At 34.5% G+C, this 19,043-nt stretch overlaps 1 protein-coding gene across 3 annotated transcripts in view; it reads left to right on the forward strand.

The window, feature by feature from the left end:
• The window catches only part of LOC135138164 (uncharacterized), a 380,544-nt gene that overhangs the window by 355,475 nt on the left and 6,026 nt on the right, over nucleotides 1-19,043 (forward strand). For all 3 annotated transcript variants that reach the window (XM_064068058.1, XM_064068060.1, XM_064068059.1), the window contains 9 exons: nucleotides 6,499-6,640; nucleotides 15,397-15,464; nucleotides 15,518-15,778; nucleotides 16,114-16,657; nucleotides 16,707-16,774; nucleotides 16,826-16,900; nucleotides 17,402-17,503; nucleotides 17,561-17,686; nucleotides 17,754-18,014. In XM_064068058.1, the coding sequence (XP_063924128.1) occupies nucleotides 6,499-6,640; nucleotides 15,397-15,464; nucleotides 15,518-15,778; nucleotides 16,114-16,657; nucleotides 16,707-16,774; nucleotides 16,826-16,900; nucleotides 17,402-17,503; nucleotides 17,561-17,686; nucleotides 17,754-18,014 (1,647 nt within the window). The remainder of the gene's footprint in view (nucleotides 1-6,498; nucleotides 6,641-15,396; nucleotides 15,465-15,517; nucleotides 15,779-16,113; nucleotides 16,658-16,706; nucleotides 16,775-16,825; nucleotides 16,901-17,401; nucleotides 17,504-17,560; nucleotides 17,687-17,753; nucleotides 18,015-19,043) is intronic.

The following is a 19,043-nucleotide window of genomic DNA, read 5'->3' on the forward strand; positions in this document are numbered from 1 at the left end:
ATAGGTCTAATTTGATTAAAAATTCTGTGTATTGTTCATTTTGTCGAGAGGCAATTTACCTGCAATCAAATATATGTAGCGGATGATCAGAAATTGTTGTGATCGGATCTTTCTTGTAAATTAATCTGCATGTCTTTGATAGACTCGCACAGACCGAAAACATTGGCCAGTTGTTTTTATGAATGTTGCCTTTACATGATTCTCAACAACGACAATGGGATAAAGACATCAAGTTTGCTTTATTTCACCCACGTTTCTATGTTTCGATTTCGAGCTGTGGCTCTATCTTGTTGAAAATATCCCCTCACCCGTTCAACATCATGACAAAATTCAGTCCTTGCCGGGAAATCACCTTCAACCGCCAATTTCTTTTTCCTTAACTTCTAATTTCTTGAAACTGAGTCACACAACGTTAGAACATTGGAAAAATCTGCATAGTCCACAAGATTATTGGGAAACTACTCACGAACTTCGTCCAAAGTGTCCTAAACAAGGAACTGCCAAACACCTTCTAGTTTTTGACCAAAAGGTGCGCCTCAAGACTTTGGCTTGAAAGAAAAATGCCATTTTTCAACAGTAACTCAACTAAAGATGACTTAAGTATAATTATTTTGGTACAAAATACAAAAGACACATATTCAACATTGTCTTAATTGGTTTCTTATGAACAATTAATATATATCTCCTAACAAACCTTAACTTAGCTTCTTTACCGTTTTGGTTGTCTGCACGTGTCTTTTCGTTAGCCCTGTGAGTTTTTTCTGTTTTTATCAAAAATCTGTCTTTTTCAAGACTCTATTGTAGATTGTGAGTGAATCATGGCTATTCGAGGACTTTTCAACTTCCTTAAAAGAAGAATTTTGATCTGTGCAAAATGTTCACCAAACAAACATAAAAAGTTGTCCTATTATGTAGATATGTTTCAAGAACTTCAACCACTAGATTATGAAAAGAGTGTGACGTATTACAACTGGTTTGATCAATGATATTCTCGTAACATTTAGTGTTGTTTTTTCCTTTTTGTTTTAATATGTGTAGACTTCTTTTTACAACATGAAACTTAAAACATGTTTAAAATGGAAAATTTGTATAAGGAAACATCAAATTTGCAATTAGGTTCCGCCCCATAATTGCAAAATCCATGTTTCCTTGCAAAAAGTTACCATTTTGACCATGTTCTAAGTTTCTTGAAGGTGATGGCTATGTATGTTAAGAAAAAAGAGGCAGAATATAAGCCCCGCCCACCCACCCTATCTCGTTTCTGATGATTTTTTTTATTCGTCGTGAGCCTAGGGGTGAAGCTGAATTACAAAAACCTTATTTCCCTGCAAGAAATATATGTATATTAAGAAACAAAAGGAAAAATAAAGGCTCCGCCCACCCACCCTGTCTCAATTGTGATGATTTTTTTAATGGTCGAGAGCCAAAAGTACGGAATTTAATTCCAAAAATCTGATTACGTCTCTACAAGAAATTACCATCTAAGACGTGTTCCTGAGTACCATGTTATTCAAAAAATACTATGTATATTATGAAAAAATTAAGACCAAAGATTAAGCCCCATCCAAACCTGCCCTGATCTAAATAGTAATGAAGTTTACATTCGTTGGCAGACCAAAGGGCGGAGCTTAATTGCCAAATCCATATTTCCTTACAAACATTTACCATTTTAAACATGTTTCGAGTTTCTAAGATTAAAAAATTCATCACAATTGAGATGGGGTGGGTGGGCGGGGTTTATATTTTGCCTTTTTCTTTTAATGTACATAATATTCTTTGAACACGATACTCAAACACATGTTTTTAATTTCTTGTAAAGAAATAAGTATTTTGCAGTTAAGGCAGAGCTTAACTTAACCCTTGGTTCACGGCGAATGAAAAAAATCACCACAATTGAGATAGGGTGGGTGGGCGGGCTTACATTTTGCCTTTTTATTTTAATATGTGCAGACTTTTTTCACAACAAGAAACTTAAAACATGTTTAAAATGATAAATTTGTATAGGGAAATGTCGATTTTGCAATTACGCTCCGCCCCTCGGTCTAACGAACGAATGAAAAATTCTTCATGGTTGAAATCGAGACGGATGGGTGGGGCTTCTCTTTTGGTTTTCTTTTTTAACTAATACAGTTAGTTTTCTTTGTATAACACGATTACATAAGAACATATTTCACATGGTCATTTCTCGTAGAAAAATAAGGATTTTACAATTAAGCTCCGCCCCTCGGCTTACGACGAATAAAAAAAAAATCATCAGAATTGAGATAGGGCGGGTGGGCGGGGATTACATTTTCCCTTCTTTTTCTTAATATACATAGCCATCTTTTCATAACAAGAAACTGAAAACATAGTTAAAATTGTTTTTGCAAGGAAATATGGATTTTGCAATTATGGAGCGGAGCCTATTGCAAAATCAATATTTCCTTATACAAATTTTCCATTTTAAACATGTCTTAAGTTTCATGTTGTGAAAAGAAGTCTACATATATTAAAACAAAAAGAAAAATGTAAGCCCGCCCACCCGCCCATTCTAAATTGTGATGATTTTTTTTTACTCGCCGTGAACCAAGAGAACGGAGCTTAACTGCAAAATACTTATTTATCTACAAGAAATTAATAAAATGTTTTTGAGTATCGTGTTGTTTAAAGAATACTTTGTACATTAAAAAAAAAAGCCAAAATATGAACCCCGCCCACCCACCCCTTGTCAATTCTGTTGATTTTTTTCATTCTTAGAAACTTAAAACACGTTTAAAATGGTAAATTTTTGTTACGAAATGTGGATTTTGCAATTAGGCTCCGCCCCTAAGTCTGCCAACGAACGAAAACTTCGTTACATTACTTCATTAGATCAGGGCAGGTATGGGTGGGACTTAATCTTTGGCTTTAATTTTTTCTTAATATACATAGTATTCTTTGAAAATAACACGCTACTCAAAAAAATGTGTTTAATTTTTCGTAGGGAACTAAGGATTTTGCAGTTAAGCTCCCCCCCCCCTCCCCCATTGGCTCACGACGAATAAAAAAATCATCACAATCGAGATAGGGCGGGTGGGCGGGGCTACACACTGCCTTTTTGACTTGGTATGTGTAGACTTATTTCGACAACAAGAAACTTAAAACATGTCTAAAAATGGTAAATGTAGGGGTTTTTTGGATAATCAATTTGATAGCAGGTGGATTGGAAGGCGTGGACCACCTAGGCCTCCGGATCTAACACCCCTTGATTTTTTTATGGAGATATTTAAAAAGTCGGGTTTACATGAACACACCCGATAATTTAGAGTATTTAGACGACTTGAAAGCACGAATTCGTCATGAAATGACTGGTACAAGTCCCTGGAGTATTGAAAATTCCGTCAATCAGGTCTACCATCGTCGGAATTTGTATTAGATAGTGACTAAGGAACAGTTTGAACAATTTCTATAACATAAATTTTTTCTTCAACGTACTGTTCTGTTTATTTAAATTTTTATCATTTAATCGAGTTTATTTTGTTTATTATTAATTTTCTCAATTTTTTCGTTATGCAACGCTTACATCAACCTACATTTTCATATACAGAAAAATAAGCTTTATTAAATAATGCAGTTAAAATTATACCTTCCTATTTAAAAAAATCATTGATGACGTCAGAACTTTTATAAATTTGAAAAATGTACAATTTTTTGATATATGTCAAAAGATGGAGACTAAAATGAAAAACTTGACATGTTTTCGCATTTTTTTCAAAAAAAAATGCTGCGCTTTTTATGAATTTTGTGCATTACATTATCATAACCTGTATATAAACATAATATAGATATATCTGTTTATAATAAAAAATATTGTTTAAATTATGATATCAGTATGTGATTTTATACCCGAACAAAATTACCAACCTATAAATTTAAAACGAATTTGTGACTAAAAGTCATGTTGGCCAAGTGGATTTAAGTTCTGGTTCGAAAAACGAGTGAAGGTTCGAATCCTGCACCTGACATCCAACATTCAAAATCCCGAGGTCTACCACCAACCCCGATATCTCGCAACCAACAAAACACATCAGTGACGTCACACCCATGACGGCATCGACGACAGTAGGCCTCGTGGACTGGGATAACGTCATCGAAAAAGCCGCCAATGGTCACGTGGGTTGTAACGTCAGGTCCCTTTGTGTACTACTATTGTATAACTTGTTTTTTGTTATATTGATTTATAATTCTAATGCAGAGTATTGGATTTAAAATGCACAGTTATTAAAACATCGTCATTAAACATAAAAATTAAATATAAATTAAATAAGTACTCATTTTTTGCATAATCTTAATCATAAAAAGATTTGACTGTTCGTTAAAGTGCTATTAAAAACACAATTTTGTTTTGTTAACGACGTCGCTGTTGGAATAATGTAAAGCAGATATTAAATTAAATACAGTTGCTTAAAAAACGACAAACAATTTTAGATTAAATTAGTTTTCTGTATGTACAGATATTCTTATTTATCAAGTAATAATAATAATACCTTCCAGCTAAGAATATTTACAGTTTTTACCTAGCGATGTCGTTTTTAAATTACTATTCCCACGCTGCAAATTTTCAAATATTTTTTTTTATCGGCAGAATATGTTGCCCGGCGTTTAGTTTTTCAAATCTGCAGGATCTTGAACGGTCTGATAATTGCCCAATATATTTTTGATTACAATCTTTACAGTTAATTTCGCAAATATCCGAACTTTCTTTGGATCCTGTTTTATCTTTCGGGTTGCCAAGGAGACTTTCGCAGCTCGGTCCTGAAGTATAAACAAGTTTCCTATGGAATCCTCTGAAAACTTTTCCGAACCCTTTAGTGACCCAACGAACACGTAAAATTGTAACTTAAAAGTACCAATTTCGTAAATTTAAAATCATTACCAAAAACACTATATTATATTTCATGACGTGTATGGAAAACGGTAATCTTCCATTGTTCGTTATATTATATTATATGTAAATTTAATGCAGTTACATTTAAAGTGTTTACCATCCAAAAAAGCAAAAATGTTGTCCACATGTCGCTATTAAAAATATTCAAGCTTTGAATTCTTCATGCAATAGTGAAAATTCCCCGTCGAATTGTAAATATTGTTTTTCATACAAACATTTGAATGATGCGTAATTTGACGCAACAAAAATGTGATAAATGGTTTCGGTCGATTTTTCTGTTGCAAAACGTGTAGGTTATTAAATTAGTTGCTTAATTATTATTTGAAAACAAATTAACAATTTTCCTAATTACAAAATAATACTAATTTACAAGAAGCGTAGGATAGAACCCTCAAATACTATTTAATTATAGCCGAAACCTATTATGTCTAATGTGATCATTTTCTAGTCTCAACAGTGATAACAATCAGCAACCCGAAATTAGAGTTGTGATTCATCATACTTACATGCCTGTAAAAGGGATTTAAATGCACATAAAAAATGCAGCATTTTTCCTCAGTATTTATTCATTTGTCAGCGTCACTCAGAAATTCCATGTTAGAATTACGAAAAAAATTCTAGATTGACATTTATGATAGCGTGGATATAAAGTTAATCAATATTACTAGCTGTTCATAACACGGAATTGATTGCGATTTAAATGACCTCGCGATGTCACGACCTGAACATAACATAAATATCACATCGAAAAACATTTTAAATAATAAACTTCAAACTATATTTTCATCGACCGAATTAACCCACTAACTGCACACAAAAAAGCGGAATTTTAAGCCTATCCATACAGATGTAGAAACATATTTCTATTCCTTTCAGAATGTAAACGCTGAATTCGTTTCGAGTATAAAAGAGCTCGAATCCTTTTCCTTCAAAAAGTCGCGTTTATACATAATATACCCTGATGAAGATTTAGGTCAAAATATTATCCTAAACGTGACTTAAATTCTTGAATCGGAGCTCCCGGATGTCTTTATTACCAGACTCGACCGACGAATATTCCCATAATGTACCGACCTGTAAAAAGCAATTAAAACTGTAATTTCAGCAGGTGTAGGCAATTTGAAAATTACTAAAATAACAAAGAGAATAAATTAGCAATTATTGTTCTTGCGATATTATTCCATGTCAAACTGCTTATTACTTTCGTGTAAAAATATTTTAAAATTACTTTACTTCGCCGAGAACGTCGTAAATTAAATTTTACGATAAAAAAACATGCTTTATTATCTCTAAATACAACCAAGTGGTTCGTGCGGGGTTCATGTCAAAACAAAACGTTCCCGGCTCGTATAACACAATTAAAATGAAAATTTAATAAATGTAACCTACGCGATAATTCTACGGCAATCGATAACACCACTAGGTCGATCCAAAGATATAACGTCAGCAACTGACTTCATATACTCGTAAAAATTCATTATTCAGGTGTGACGGCAATCGTTAATATTTAAAGAGTTGTCATTGGCCTTCACTAATCAGCAATTCACAATCGAAGAGTAATTGCAGCTCTTATATTTTTTTTATTGTTACAGGTGGTTGCGAGTTCAAGAAATCGTGGATCGGCAGGTGGTTCTTAAGTGGCGTTCCTAACCTTATCTACATCAACTCGACGCATATAGAGACGAAGGGCGAGTGCTATGAGGAGCAAGGGGACAAGTACCTCGTTTACGACAAGTAAGTTGAAAAAAACAATGTGATTTTCTTTAAACTTAATTTTGGGGTAATGGGAACTTTTGGGAACCTACACCCTGATGTTGTTTTCAACCACGGAAATGCAATAAGAAAGAAGATAATTTCATTTAGATTTTTTTATTATCCGTATCTTTTTGAATGAATGGTTCTTGGTGTGATAGTTGGGCGAAACACTGGATACGTTTTAAAGCCTTATCTAATTCCATGACACGGCGCATTATCCATAACCATTATTATTTTCCGTCTAGATCGGGATCTAGATTAGCTGATAGTCCCTCATTTTTTATGGTTTATATTCCTGGCTGATAATGTCGATCCCTTGTAGTAGTTCACACCACGGGCAAGATTCTCACGCAAGTATTTTTCTTTCACACTTCACTTTGGAGGGAAGTGAGAACGAATACATTTTATATAACGGGTGTTCATTTAAAAAATTTATCAAATTGACATTGATTTTTTTTTTTTTGAAGTATGTGCTGAAATTCAAATTTATGATGGCTGACAGATGTCATCGATCCTCTAATCTAACCTCACTTTTTCCAACGTAGTAAGTGAGGAGGGTAAATAAGACTTTTTTTTAATTTATATTAAAAACAGGTTTGATGTTACGTATTCAAATCGGTTCCTCCGTTCAGGAGCTACGATCCCACAGAGGCACGCACAAGCAAACAAAGCTTCCAGAGCTAAAACACCCCTCTTTTTATGTGGGGGGTTAAAAAATATATTATTTAAAAATTTGGGCTGCATTTTGTCTTAATTATATTTTTATTATTGGCCAATTGGCACACATAATAACAATTGAAGGTTATGAAGAATTTTAAATGCAACTCTACGACCTCCTGAATTTTGTAAATCCCAAAACTAACTGTTTACATTATCCCAAAATTTTATTGGACAACAACAAAAATTTTAGCAACATAAATTATTCTTTATTCTAAAATTAAAAATCACAACATGGGACGAAATTTAGTTATCGTTTCTAGTGTTTAACCCAATCTTTTTTTTTTGAAACCGAAAAACCCAGTACCTACACCAAACGACCAAAAAACCATTGCTTGCAGAAAAGTAGTCGAAAAAAGCGCTCATATGTGCAAAAAAAAGTAAGTCAAAGCAATCATGGATTAAGCATTTCATTTTAAATTCAGATAGTATCAAGTGTTACAAGGTATTAGTATTTTGGGTTGCGTAAAAATAATTTTCAGAAATAATTTTCTCGTGACTAACCCTGTAGAAAGTACTAGTCACAGTAGAAAAAAAAGAAGGTTTCGCCTCCTTTAAAAAAGGACAGTTGGGACCCCGAGACGGTTTCAGATTCTTAAAAAAGAGACTTTTGGGGCCTCCGAGAAGGCTTCACATTCTTAAAAAAAAAACATTTGGCGCCCCCGAGAATGTTTACATATTTAAAAGAGACAGTTAAGACCCCCGAGAAGGTTTTACATTCTTAAAAAAATATATTCGGGGCCCCCAAGAAGGTTTTGCATTTTTATAAAAGACAGTTGGGACCCCCGAGAAGGTTTCACATTCAAGACAAGGTCAACTCTGTTGAACATACTGAACAATAATAATAATAATAATAATAATAATAAGACATTTGGAGATCCCGAGAAGGTTTCAACTTCTTAAAAAAAAAAACAGTTGGGAACCCCAAGGTTTCACATTCTTAAAAAAGAGACATTTGGGAGCCCCGAGAAGGTTTCACATTCTTAAAAAAAAACATTAGGCGCTCACGAGAAGGTTTTATATACTTAAAAGAGACAGTTGAAAACCCCGAGAAGGTTTCACATTAAAAAAAAAACGACATTTGGGGCCCCTGAGAAGGTTTGACATTCTTAAAAAAAAGTACATTTGGCGCCCCCGAGAAGGTTTCACATTCTTAAAAAAAACCATTAGATGCCCCCGAGAAGGTTTTATATATTTAAAAGAGACAGTTGAGAACCCCGAGAAGGTTTCATATTTAAAAAAAAAAGACATTTGGGGCCCCCGAGAAGGTTTTAGATTTTTAAAAAAAGGCAGCTGGGACCTCCGAGAAGGTTTCGCGTTCTTAAAAAAAGACATTTGGGGAGCCCGAGAAGGTTTTAGATTTTTAAAAAAAGGCAGTTGGGACCTCCGAGAAGGTTTCACGTTCTTAAAAAAAATACATTTGGTACCCCCGAGAAAGTTGTACATTTTTAAAAAGACAGTTGGGACCCCCGAAATGGTTTCATATAAAAAAAGACATTTGGCGCCCCCGAGAAGGTTTTTCATTGTTAAAAAAACACAGTCGGGATTCCCGAGAAAGTTTCACATTCTTAAAAAAAAACGACATTTGGGACCCCCGAGTAAGTTTCACATTGTTAAAAAAAAAACAGTTGGGAGGTTGGGACCCCCAAGGTTTTCACATTCTTCAAAAAATTACATTTGGAGGCACCTACAAAGTTTTACATTAAAAAAAAAAACAATTGGGACCCTCGAGAAGGTTTCATATGAAGAAAGAGACATTTGGCGTCCCCGAGAAGTTTTCACATTGTAAAAAAAATACATTTGGCGCCCCCGAGAAGGTTTCACATTATAAAAAAAAAACATATTTGGGCCCCCCAAGAAGGTTTCACATTCTTAAAAAAAGACATTTGGCGTCCCCGAGAACGTTTCGCTTAAAAAAAAAACACAGATGGGACCCCCGAGAAGGTTTCACATTCTTAAAAAAGAGACATTTGGGGGACCCGAGAAGGTTTCACATTTTTAAAAAAATATATTAGATGCACCCGAGAAGGTTTTATATATTTAAAGGAGACAGTTGAGAACACTGAGAAGGTTTCACATTAAAAACAAAACATTTGGGGCCCCCGAGAAAGTTTTATATTTTTAAAAAAAGGTAGTTGGGACCTCCGAGATGGTTTCACATTCTTAAAAAAAACATTTGGGGCCCCCGAGAAGGTTTTAAATTTTTAAAAAAGACAGTTGGGACCCCTGAGAAGTTTTCACATAAAAAAAAGAAATTTGGCACCCCCGACAAGGTTTCACATTGTTAAAAAAACACAGTTGGGACCCCCGAGAAGGTTTCACATTCTTAAAAAAGAGACATTTGGGGGCCCCGAGAAGGTTTCACATTCTTAAAAAAATATATTAGGTGCACCCGAGAAGGCTTTATATATTTAAAAGAGACAGTTGAGAACACTGAGAAGGTTTTATATACTTAAAAGAGACAGTTGAGAACACTGAGAAGGTTTCACATTAATAACAAAACATTTGAGGCCCTCGAGAAGCTTTCACATTCTTAAAAAAATATATTAGGTGCACCCGACATGGTTTCACATTCTTAAAAAAAAAACATTTGGGGCCCCCGAGAAGGTTTTAAATTTTTGAAAAAAGACAGTTGGGACCCCCGAGAAGTTTTCACATAAAAAAAAAAAAGAAATTTGACACCCCTGACAAGGTTTCACATTGTTAAAAAAACACAGTTGGGACCCCCGAGAAGGTTTCACATTCTTAAAAAAAAGAGACATTTGGGGGCCCCGAGAAAGTTTCACATTCTTAAAAAAAAACATTAGGTGCACCTGAGAAGGTTTTTATATATTTAAAAGAGACAGTTGCAAACCCTGAGAAGGTTTCACATTAAAAACAAGACATTTGGGGCCCCCAAGAAGGTTTTACATTAAAAAAAAAGACAGTTGGGACCCCCGAGAAGGTTTGACATTCTTAAAAAATACATTTGGCGCCCCCGAGAAGGTTTCACATTATAAAAAAAACATATTTGGGGCCCCCAAGAAGGTTTCACATTATTAAAAAAATACATTTGGGGCCCCCGAGATCACATTTTTAAAAAAAGACATTTGGCGTCTCCGAGAAGATTTTACACTTTTAAAAAAGACAGTTGGTACACCGAGAAGGTTTCACATTCTTAAAAACAGAAAATTTGCGTCTCTGAGAAGACTTTACATTTTTAAAAGAGACAGTTGGAGCCCCCGAGAAGGTTTCACATTCGTAAAAGTAGACATTTGACGCCCCCGAGATAATTTTACATTTCTAATAATAATAATAATAATAATAATAATAATAATAATAATAATACTTTATTTGTCCAACAGAGCAATAGTTCCATTTACAGGACAAATAATTCCCAAACTTAAAATATAATTAACAATTAACTAAATAACTAACTAACACCATATTCGCAAGTACTTAATTATAAAATCAATCAAATTGAATACAACTAAACATAAATTTCATTCACAGTTTGTAACAGTTTCCTTAATGAACAAAAAAATATATCACAGGCTGCATCTCTATCGATTCGATTCAGGTATGTGCAGATAATATACAATGGAGCTTTTCTTCCGATGTTGGTCCTGGGTGTATTACAATATAACGTTGTAGCATATCTGCTATTTATTCTGGGTACAAAGAAAAGTAGTTTGCTGAGTAGATCACTGCAATCAATAATATTATTTAAAATTTTGTAGAGAAAAACAAGTGCGCTACCAATACGTCTACAATACAATGATTTAAACTGGAATCTTTCAAGTAAATATCTGTTCGAACAGTTCCTCACTGGCCATCTTCTCTCATCCTTATAAAACAAATATTTTAAAAACCTACGCTGAACATTTTCAAGCACTGTTATTTGGCAGTTATAGTAAGGAAACCATGCCAACGAACAATACTCCAATCTAGTTCTAACCAGTGAATAATACAGAGTTTTTAAAATAGAAATATTACTGAATTCTTTACAATTCCTAATAATAAACCCGAGCATCTTACCTGCTTTACTTGTTATGTTATTTATTTGCTCACGAAAAGAAAATTGCGAATCATAACAGACTCCTAGGTCCTTTACAGTCAACATTCTTTGCATAATCATGCCATCAATACCGTAATCATATCGAAAGGGTTGATAACATAAGCTGTACGTAACCACTTTACATTTTTCCTTATTTAAAGGTAAACCATTTAACGAACACCAGGATTGTATTTTGTCAATATCATTCTGCAACAACTGACAATCTTCAACACAATTAATTTTAAGATATAATTTTACATCATCAGCGAAAATAAGTATTTTGGAATTCTCAATCACATCAACGACATCGTTAATGTAGATCAGAAAGAACAAAGGCCCTAAGGTAGAGCCTTGTGGAACTCCAGATGTAGCTGTGTAACAGTCCGATTTAAAACCATTATATAGCACAAAATTTCTACGCCCAGATAAGTAAGACGAAAAAAATGTAACCACCAAATCTGAGAATCCTAGAGCTGATAATTTTTCTAACAGAATCCTATGATTAATTTTATCGAAAGCTTTTGAAATATCTGTGTATATTACATCAAGTTGTTTTTTTTCATCAAGTGTGTCAGCAATAACCTGAGACATGCACGTTAGGTTGGTTAGTGTTGATCTTCCAGCAGTAAAACCATGCTGATATGTAGAAATGATATCTTTGATGTTAAAATACATTTGTTTATGCAATATATTTTCAAAAACCTTGGAAAAATTACATAAAATGGACACAGGACGGTAGTTTCGAACATCCGCAAAATCACCAGATTTGAAAACTGGAGTTACTCTGGCATCCTTCCATATATCAGGAAAGCTGGAATTTTTAACACAGAGATTGAACAGATAACACAATGGTTTCAAGAGTGTAGTTGAACAGTCCTTTATAAAAAAAGAGGGTATCTGATCAACTCCAGAAACAGAGTTATTTTTCAGTTTATTAATCGCTTGATGAACATTATCCTCAGTAATTTGAATACTAAAACATAGATTCTTAATTTTGTTAATGTAATTCATGCCAAGAGGTGCTAGGTCATCAGCAGTCGAATTAAATGAAGAACAAAATAGCTTCGCAAACGCATCAACAATATCCTTCGGTTGATCATAACAGCAATCATCTAAGTACACTTTGTTAGGTATAGACGTACGACCTTTCTTCTCCTTTACAAAGGACCAAAAAAATTTTGGATCTGACAGAAGAGAACTTTGCACTCTGTTGATGTAATCTTTGAAGTCTCTGCAAATGAGAGTTTTAACCGTTCTACGAACAGAAGAAAATTCATGATACCAGCTGTCACAATGACTGCGTTTGTACTTCCTAAATAATTTTCGTTTTAATCTGAGCATTCCTCTCAGTTCTTCAGAATACCAATTTGGATACTTATATTTTTTACTCTTCACCAACGGAACATGCCTATCTAATATGGAATACAACTGCTCGTAGAAATATCCGCATGCATCATTAGCTTCCCTAATCTGATATAGTGAATTCCAATTAACATTTAACATATCAATATACAATAAAGAAAAATTCGCTCTCTTAAAATTGTAAATTTTTGACTCCGAACTTATTGGAAAATTAACATAAGACTGATGTTTAAGACCAATATTAATATTTAGTGCAGGATGATATCTATCTTCCCCCACCAGAGGAGAAGTATCATGCGTTACAGCACACTCCCCTAAGCTACTAAAAATTAAATCAAGAAAATGTTCGTCACTATTAGGTACACTATTAAATTGCGTCAAGTTCAATAACGCAGACATTTGAAGAAGTCCATTGGATTTCCTATCTATGGTATTACTGCAAAAACTAACTGCATTAAAATCCCCAATTAAAACTACATTCGTATACTCCAGAGAAAAATTACCAAATGTTTCAAAAAATGACTCAAAATCTTCTATAGGAATAGATGGGGGAACATAGACCACAAAAATGTAAATATGATCACCTTGATTACTTAACTTGCAACCAACGATGTCTATTAAACAATACAATTTAATTATTAATCTCAAACAACGAACTCTTAACTTTTAATCAAAAAACCATTTTTAAATAAAGAGGAGCGTATTCTCACCTTGTCGAGAAAGTGGTAGATAAAAAACCATGCGAGAGAAAAAAAAAGAAGAAAGTAAACTAAAAACCTAAGGTAAAAGTCCCTATAGATGATAAACTTACGCAGATCCCTTAAAATGAAATCCCGTAAAAAATTCATTTCCACTCTTTTTTACCAAATTTGATGTGTGGATCTATTATGAAATGTCTCATTTTTATAAAAGTTCATTTTTTTTTAAGTATATGATCATTTGAATGATAACCGTTAAATCAAAGTTAAAATAATGAATTGTACTAAAAATTCTTCTGTACCAGTAAATGATCGGTCTTGTCGTAGTAGATGATAATTCGCAAATTAAAAAAAAAAAGTTAAAAACAATCATCAAACTCCTGTATTTCTTCCACATTAAACATTCCTCGATTATTTAGCTTCAATGGTGTTTCAATTTTTTGAACAATATCTTCTTTGTCGTACCATACAACATCCACGGGATCCGGCCACTTCCATTTTTTAGGCCCGGTGTTGGCACCACTTTTACACATAACATTAATTCTGATCTTTTGATCAACCATGTTTAAAATTTGTCAAGAGTGGTATATCTCTTCATATTTGACAATAACAAAATTATTCACTTGGCAGGGTCATTTCCCAACCAATTTTCTTCTCTTGGAAATATTTGCTTCTTTTTGTTATTTCTTTTCTTCCTGCAACCGCTTTCGTTCTAATTTTTGTTTTTTTTTTTTTTCGATTATAGATCTGCCGGTCGGAAAAGCTCGCCAGAAAAGGAATTTTTTCTTTTGGCAATATCTTTTTTCCTTTTCCAGAGTTTTTGGCCAGAACAGAACCTTTTTGAAAGGCTATGGAACATAAGTTAATGTTTCATTTTGATTGATGGTCAGGAGTTGTCTCACTATCTATAATATCGCTACATGTGGTTTCTTGAACATATGTTTATCTAAATTTTGAGCGCTCTCATTAAAATTACTCTTTTCAAAACTGGAATTTTGGTTTTGCAGTTGCATTTAAAATGCTGAAACCTTTATATTCATCTAGCATATACAGGGTTGTTCACGAGTGATAATGAGCCTGACTTTTTTAGAAATGCAACCCAAACAACATTCTTGTAGCTTTCTCGGATAATCTTTTGTAATTTTTTAAAACATAAAACAGGCAATTTTTCGTTTAAAGCTTTGACGTACAAGAGACTTCAATCACTTGAATTTTTTTAATATAATGTCTTCAAACAATGAAAAAACGGATATGATATTGATACATGGGGATGGGAAATGTAGAAAAATGCCCAACGATATGGCGAACTGTTTTTACAGTAGTAGATGATAATTCTTCACATCAAGATAAAGAAGCAATGACAGCGCAAGTTGACATCAGCAGGTCACCAATATATTAAAATCCCTAAAGTCAACAAATTTCACCGTTTTCAAACCACACAGTGTTTTGCACAAATGTCTGGTGTGATATATTGGGAAATAAAATGATTGGCCCTTACTTCTTCAGAATTTAGATGGAAATTTATATCTAAATTTTCGCAAAAATATTTTACCCTGACTTCTTGAAAATGTCAGTTTGTATTATATATATACATACAGAGGTAATCTGTATCATGTATAACAGATTTTTTTTCTATAAATTATTTTATTGATACGTGGCAAAAACATGCATGACGTGTACTTTTTCATCCTACAGTACTTAATGAAAAAGCAAAAATTCTTTGACCTCGTTTACGAAAATTGATACAACTAAACATTTATGTGTGTATTTACCCTCCCGGCATTATCGACTAGAACTTCATTATTCATTAATCACCCCCTTTTGTATGAAAGTTTTCCACATAATACCCCTAACTATCCTTTGTAAGTAATTCGAGTTCTCTACACCGATTACACTTCATACACATCTCTTTTTATTCACAGAACCGAAGATTGCTACAGGTGCTTGGCCATTCACGAGAAACACCAAAGCGTTCTCCAATACAAAGAAAGTCAGTATATTAAGTTAAATAGAATTCCGAATGGGAACATCACCTTTTTTCAGCTTTTTGTGAGACCAAAGCGTCCCTACAAGAAATTTGCTACGGGATAACGGGAGACGCACCTTTATACAGCATGTTTCGTAAACATCCCGAAGCCAAACCTGTGCCGTGTCCCTTCAGGAGTGCCCCTTTTACCTTCAGCTACAACAGGGGCTCGGGTGACTGCAACAATCCACCGAGCAAGGCCGAGAGTTGCACAGACGATTCTCGCCTGGTTTTAAAGTATCAGGCTTGTCCTGACGTTCCATCCACCGAAAGCAACGGTAAGCGCTCTAACATTAGGTTTAAAAATTGATGATGTGTGATTCACGGTGCAAGGCCGAAAGAATAGTAAGTGGGTGGCATTTTCCAGGTTTGATTCATTTGTTAGCAGCAAGATCAATATATTCTGTCTAGGAGTGTTGGAGAAGGTTTTTATTGTTTTGAAAATGTAAAATGACGCTACAATATTTGCTGTATTGACTAAAATTTATGAATCCACAAGAATAACTAATACCTCATCACCCCTAATAAATTTATTAATTCAGTATCCAATGTCTCTTTCAAATCTAATTTTTTTTGTTGTTCACATTACTTTATAATTACGAAAAACTTGCAGTGGAGGAACTCGTATGCCTAGCAACATGGAAAGAAGGCTCGACTCGATACCTCATCGGTCGCATTTCTCAAGGCAACCGCCGCAATTTGATCTCCGACGAAGACCAGTACCGATGCTTCATCTACCAAAAGAACACAGAGAACAGCAAGAGCGTGTACAACGTCGCCCAATCAGGAGACGCCACGTGCAACGGGCTCCAGAACGCCTTCGAAGGCAGCAGAACCATGAAGCTCACTACGGTAGATAACCACCACAACCGTTGCAAGTTTCCGCTATGGATAACGGACCATCACACTTGGCTCAGTCTAGACCACCACAAAACTTACAAATTTAGCCAAAGAAACGCCACGCTCAAAATACTAGACGACGAAGCGCCTAAACCGAACAAAGTTCACCAAAACTTCGCCTTCGGATTCCAACAGCTCGGATTCGAGTCGCAGGATCAGAGAAAGCAGAACTCGGAAATGAGAGTGGTGTGTCATATGATTTTGCAATCACACGATCATAAGAAAGTTCAGATTGTGGCTCATGTTACGGCTGGATGGTGAGTTTTTTAGTTTGGCGGTGACGTTGGGGTAAAAGTTTGGTTTCAGCGATAGCGGCTACGTCTGCATGATGTTCTACAAACGAGATTCGAATGTGATCGAGTTGCAGCAATCAGGTAATGCGGAGGGAGGGGATGAAAGTTTGGGTAATTTTTTATATTTTTCAGAAAACTATTTCGAGAACCCCGATGAAGCTTGTGCCAACTTTAATCCGACAACAACCCCATATACGACTTTAATTAGTAAGTACACATTTTATGCGAAGTTGTGTCGCTAGTAAGTGTGAAACGGACGGACCTACGTTGTGCTGTAAAACTTTAATACTTCAAAAAAATAAAATTGTCCTATAACAAGAGCTACCCCTGGACTTGAAATAAAATATGAAATATTAAAACCGTGGTTTGGTTATTAACGCGTTAGAATAGAACGCACTTTTTATACGAATAAAACATTATTTTTAATTCTCCAGCCGCTTTTAATTACCAAACTCCGTGACTGTGGATTGTTTAAAGTAAAACAAAAATAACATTAAATTAGGTATTTTAATAAATTCAACAGAAAACAATTTGAAACGCATTAATTTCGAGATCGTAATCGCGATCCGTTTTTCACTTCTATGAATAATTTTTAAATTAGACTATGTTCTCACAATCTACGTTAAATTACTTTGTGTTTTAATACAAAAATATTTTGAAAATTTCCGCACTAGTGAAAGGTTGTGAGACAACATTTTTTAATTCCAGCTACAAATCTACACACCAAAAAGTGTCCCCATCTTGGTCGATACACGTTGTTCAACGTCGTCTCGTCGACTCCAGAAAAGCGGAAAAAGCGCCAGCAACCCGGTAATTCCCCATCAAGCACTCCACCCACCCGAGAAGCTGAAAATTCTTTTTTTTCAGACGATGGCACGTCTAATCAACTTTCAGCCGATTGTTATTCCCACAATTACGAAGCTCTCGCAGTAGGCTGCGGCGGTTCGCACGGCATGGAATTTCGCTCATCGTGTGCCCAGCAGACCATTAGCGGTAAATCATTAAACAAAATAATGAGAAGCAAACATTAACGCTGCCTTTAAAACTGTGTCTCTTCCAGAATATTCCTGTCATGGCAGCTGGGAAGAAAATGGAATTTCGTACGTCATCGCGTCACCTGTGGCAAGAAAGTCGACTGACGCGCTGCGTTATTGTTTCATTTATACGTTGTCGAACCAACCAGAGACGACCGTCATCGAAGGCTCGCTGGGCAAGAAGGTCGAGCCTCCCGTATTGCGTCTGAGTGGAGTTGCCGAGACTTGTAAAAGAAGCGTCATACCGGGAGTCACGGGGATTTGGGCCTTCAATTTCACTAGTAACGGTAAGTGTGGGATTTTAGGCGCGTGTCCTGTATAATAATAATAGTAATAATAAGTCACTGAAAATGCTACCTTACGAAAATTAAGGTTGGATTACAAAACTGAAACTGAAAGCTTAAACTAAGACCAACGGATCAGGAATGTGTCTATCCACAATTAATTGTCATATTTGAACTACTGTTAACGTCACTACCAATCGGTAAATGTAATTAGAAATGAGCGTAATCGAGTCGTTTTTGTAAATTAATAGGTGTAATTTATGATTCCGTATTGAGTTTTTACACGAAACGTCCAAATTTTTGGAAAAAAAATCCAAATTATAAAACAACATTTTGCAATTTAATTTTGAATTTGCAAAACCGAATGCTTTGAAATCTTGGAGATGTTCTAAAGTTATCATATGCATGGTAAATTTTTGATCAAAATGTATTTGCTCATCCCCCTTAAAAAATTAGTGACGCCACCTCAAAATTTTGCTGAACAAATCCTATCTTAAGAGGAGTCGCTACGTTTTGGCTCTTGTGATGTTGTCAATATATTTTCAGAATATGATATCTCCATTATTAACAAAGTCATTGTTATGAAATTTTAAAATATAACTTGTCCACTACTTTCACTATACAATTGCGACGGCAGTTTTTGTTTTAAACAGTTTATTGTCATATATTTTTCAAATTTTGTTAAAATTTTTGCTTCATGTATTTTAGAAAATAAATGTTTCAATTATTTATGACAATTTTGGACAACGGTTTTCACCACTTTTCAGCTTGCAAAACTTTAGAAATCGTATTAAATCTATTTTCGACTTTCTTTGTTGGAACTGAGGTCTAGTAAAAATAAACGTTTAGCAGCTTCTATGACACAGGCTTTTTTTTCGATTTCTGGAGTTTTATCAGCTGAAAACAGTGAAAACCGTGTTCCAAAATTTTCTTAAATAATTGAGATATTGAATTTCAAAGATACGTTAAGCAAAAATTTCACTAAAAAAAAGTATGATAATAAACTGTTTTTAACAAAACTTGTGTTATACC

This window comes from Zophobas morio, unplaced genomic scaffold (assembly GCF_036711695.1).
Source record: "Zophobas morio isolate AGI-343-1 ecotype UQ-CSIRO unplaced genomic scaffold, CSIRO_AGI_Zmor_V1 ptg000030l, whole genome shotgun sequence".
Taxonomy (NCBI): Eukaryota; Metazoa; Arthropoda; class Insecta; order Coleoptera; family Tenebrionidae; genus Zophobas; species Zophobas morio.